The 3,784-nt window shown below is 56.6% G+C and overlaps 1 protein-coding gene across 1 annotated transcript; it reads right to left on the reverse strand.

Annotated features, from left to right (window-relative positions):
* Positions 1 to 1,768: 1,768 nt before the first annotated feature.
* On the reverse strand, positions 1,769 to 2,068 carry LOC136529936 (uncharacterized). Its single transcript, XM_066522985.1, has one exon. It carries the CDS (start codon positions 2,066 to 2,068, stop codon positions 1,769 to 1,771), a length of 300 nt encoding a protein of 99 aa, XP_066379082.1.
* Between the last annotated feature and the right edge of the window lie 1,716 nt (positions 2,069 to 3,784).

The following is a 3,784-nucleotide window of genomic DNA, read 5'->3' on the forward strand; positions in this document are numbered from 1 at the left end:
TATTATAGATCATATCAAAACATGACTCTAAATTTGTACTAGTCTATGAAGCCCAAACTAGCCGGCTTTTATGGGGGTGAAACTTTTTAGAAGCCATAACTTCCTCATCCAAACTCCAAATTAGATGTGTATTTATGCTTTTCTAGCACTTCGATGAGAGGAATATAATAATGTTGAAATCCATTATGCATTTTGACAACTTTAACAAACTCGGTCTAGCCGGTTTTCTTGGATTGAACTCCCTTGGATAATTTTGGTTGTCAACAACTCCCAAAATAATAAATTTTTAGAGTTTTTTTTAATAAATCAAACTATTTTAATTTTGACCAAGCCTATAGAAAAGAGAATTGACATTTTAAGTTTGGTCTTCTTTTCTGTAAGTTTTATTAATAGTTTGACTTATCACAGCTTCAAAAATCGATTTATCATGAAACCAAAGTACACCATAAGAAGGATTTCTATACGCAGAAGTAGGCGTGGCTACCGAACTAGGAGGTGGAGTTCAAGCAAGCTGCAAACATGCTGGTATAGAAAAGATCTAATGGGACTTCCCCGTATGTCACTGTCAAACTTACTTTTTCCCCTTATGACCATATAATGTTAAAAGTTCCCTGTCTTCAAATTTTATGCCTTACTCCATCCGTCCTGAAATATAATACATTATGGTCATTCTAAGACAAAATAAGGGAGAGTACAATAGACGCATGTACCCCTCACTCACCTTCCTAATGTGTGAACTCTTAGTCTCCTTATACAGAATATGGCAAGTACATGAGTTATTTTCCTTGTACAAAGTAATCTTGTATTTTCATTTAAGTAAGCATTATCTTTTTGTTCTCCGAACATACTATATTTGAGGACAAAATCTAAATACCAGAATACACTGTATCTCAGGACGGAGGGAGTACGTAACACTTCCATGATTTTCAACAGGCATCTCTATCAAGTGAGTGGGCTATCCTTATCTGATTTTTGCGGAGGTAACAAAAAGAGTTAAATGCATGGATGGTCCATCAACTTGCGCTCTAGTTTCACTTAGGTCCATCAACTCTGAAAGTGGGTTTTTGGGTCCATAATCTTTATTAGTAGCGCATTCCTAACCCATATCCCTTTTGTCTCAATTTTTTAACCGACATGGCACCTTCGGGTCCACGTGGACGCCGCACAGACGCATGCATGATGCATGCACGTCGACGTCTTGGTGAAAGACAGCGGACTGGGCTGCCGCTGCGCCGGCTGCTGCTGCTGCTGGACGTCGATGTCCCCGGTTGCTCCCGCCGCCCCTGCGGTTCCTCCTGCCGTGGACGGACAGCGTACCGGACGCCTCAGCTGATGCCGAGGCTGAGGCCGAGGTCGGACAGGCTCGCGGAGCTGCTCAGGGCCGAGGAGCCGTCCGAGTGCAGCGACGAGGCTGAGGCTGAGGCGGCGGACGTCGCGGCTGCCAGGAAGGTGGAGGCGTTCGAGGAGCTGAAGGGCGTGGTCGGGGCGCTCCAGGACGGCGGCGGAGGCGGCGAAGGTTGCATGTCCCGCGTCGAGGCGGCCAAGGCCGTGCGGAGGAAGGCCAAGGACGACGTCGGCGCCAGGGAGATGCTCGCGATGCTCGGCGCCATCCCGCCGCTCGTCGTGATGCTAGCATGGTCTCCTAGAACGGCAGGCTCTTGGAGGTGGAGGAGGCAGTGAGTGCCTTGAGGTTCTGGGTCGATGCCGGAGCGAAGTCCTGCGGTAGCCGCGCGCGCCAGACGATGCGCCACATGTTGCTCTACAGGCTCTACTGAACCAGCTGCCGCACGACGCTCTTCTCGGCGCTCATGCCGGCGTCGTCGAACTCCCCGTCCACCGACTCCTCCCCGCAGCACCTGCGCTCCTGCGGCGCCGACACCGTCGCCACGACGCCTGAGACGTCGTCCACGACCTGCTTGCCCTTGTCGGCACGGAGGATCTCTAGGATCCTGGACGCGCGCTTCTGCGCGAGTGCTGTGCCCACGAGCGTGAGCTCTAGGAGCGCGGACGAGGCGACGGCCTCGGCCATGGCCGCGCGGTCACCGTAGCTCCGGTGCGCCAGGACCATGAGCACGTAGGCCACCTTCTCCTGGTACCCGGGCTCGTCGACCTAGTTGAGCACGTCGACGAGGGACGGCACCGCGTCGGGGGCGTGGCTCACCGCGCGGCGGCCCTCGGGGCAGGCCGCCATGAAGTTGCAGAGCACGGCGAGCGCGCGGTCCGCCCTGTCTCCTAGAACAACAGGCTCCGGGGTCCACAGGTGTCGCGCGGGGGCCTATGCAGCAACGACACGTCTCTGGCATCCGCTTTTAAAGCTGCAGCAGGTCCGCGTGGGGACCAGGGGGTACGTGTGTGCGCAGGCCGGCGCATCACTCGCCACGTGCCGCGTCGTGGCACGCCTCGCGTGTGAGCCCCACGACAGCTCACTGCCCCCGAGGCCAACTTGCCGGGTCTCCAGGAAGTCCCTCGCACGCGACGCCCATCCATGCCTGGGCTCGTATGACGCGCGGGGCCATGGACGGCACGGGACCCGCGGGTCATCGGGCACGGGGTGGGCAGCCCGGTGGTGTGGCTGGTTGGTGTGGCGTGCAGGCCTGCTGCGGATGGATCCCCAGTCTACACGGCTCGTTCGCGTTGCATGACATGCGGGTCCGCGGCATCTCTGGGCCCGCAGATCGGTGGGTGAGATGAATGAATGGCGGTGCGGCTGGGAGTTGGCGTGCTCTGCTGGAGAACAACAGGAGATGGAGGCCACGTCTAGACGCCTCGTTCGCGTTGCATGACACTTGGGCCCGCGGCGTGCTGGCCCTGAAAGTTGGTGGGCGGTGCTATCGCGACGCCTGCGGCTGGAGTGGGACACGTCACTCCGTCCACAAGCACGGCCTCTAGGATGTTGGTGAGAGGCAACTGCTTGCTCCGGCCGTGCCAAGCCCGAGGCAGCTGCTTGCTCCGCCGCCGTGGACCTACGTGCCGCGGGCGTGCGTGTCTCGCCGTTCGTGCCGTGCCGCGTCCGAAGTCGATGCTCTTGAACCCGGCGTGGCTGACATCCGACATGATGTATGTCCTGGACAGCGCGAACAGCGGCCGCCCCATGAGCACCATCGAGGTGCGGGTACGATGGCCGCGGCGGCTGACGCGCCATGAACATCTCCCTGCCCCCAGGACGGCGTCACTGACGGCAGCGCCTCGGTGGCCCCGCGCGTGAACTTGCAGATGGTCTTCTCAAACTGCATGGCGCCCGGCGCATCCACCACGCAGTGGTAGATCCGCTGCAACGGGCGGTCGACGACGGGCTCGACGACGGCGACGGTGGTGCTCTCGAGTATGAACTGCTCGAAGCACGGGAACGGCGGGCACTTGACGTCCCCGAAGTCATCGACGGTGAGGTCAGCGTCGGCCTCGGCGAACATGACGCCCTTCGCGGCGCAGTCGACGACGAGCTTCCTCCCTGCCTCCTCGCGGACCTGATGGCGTGCGCGGACCAGTCGACGACATGCGCCAAGAGCCATGCATGCACCTGCATGCGTGTGTGCGGGACCCCGAGGTGCCACGTCAGTTAAAAAAATTAAAATAAATGAGATATGGGTTAGGAATGTGCCACTAATAAAGATTATGGACCAAAAACCCATTTTCAGAGTTGATGAACCTAAGTGAAACTATAACGTAAGTTAATGGATCACCTATCTATTTAACTCTAACAAAAATAACCTTGTCCCTATGAAACACCCAGGCGCCAGCACGATAGTCTGGCATGAGGGGCACCAGAACATGCCAGATCCATCAG

This window comes from Miscanthus floridulus, chromosome 19 (assembly GCF_019320115.1).
Source record: "Miscanthus floridulus cultivar M001 chromosome 19, ASM1932011v1, whole genome shotgun sequence".
NCBI classification, from domain to species: domain Eukaryota; kingdom Viridiplantae; phylum Streptophyta; class Magnoliopsida; order Poales; family Poaceae; genus Miscanthus; species Miscanthus floridulus.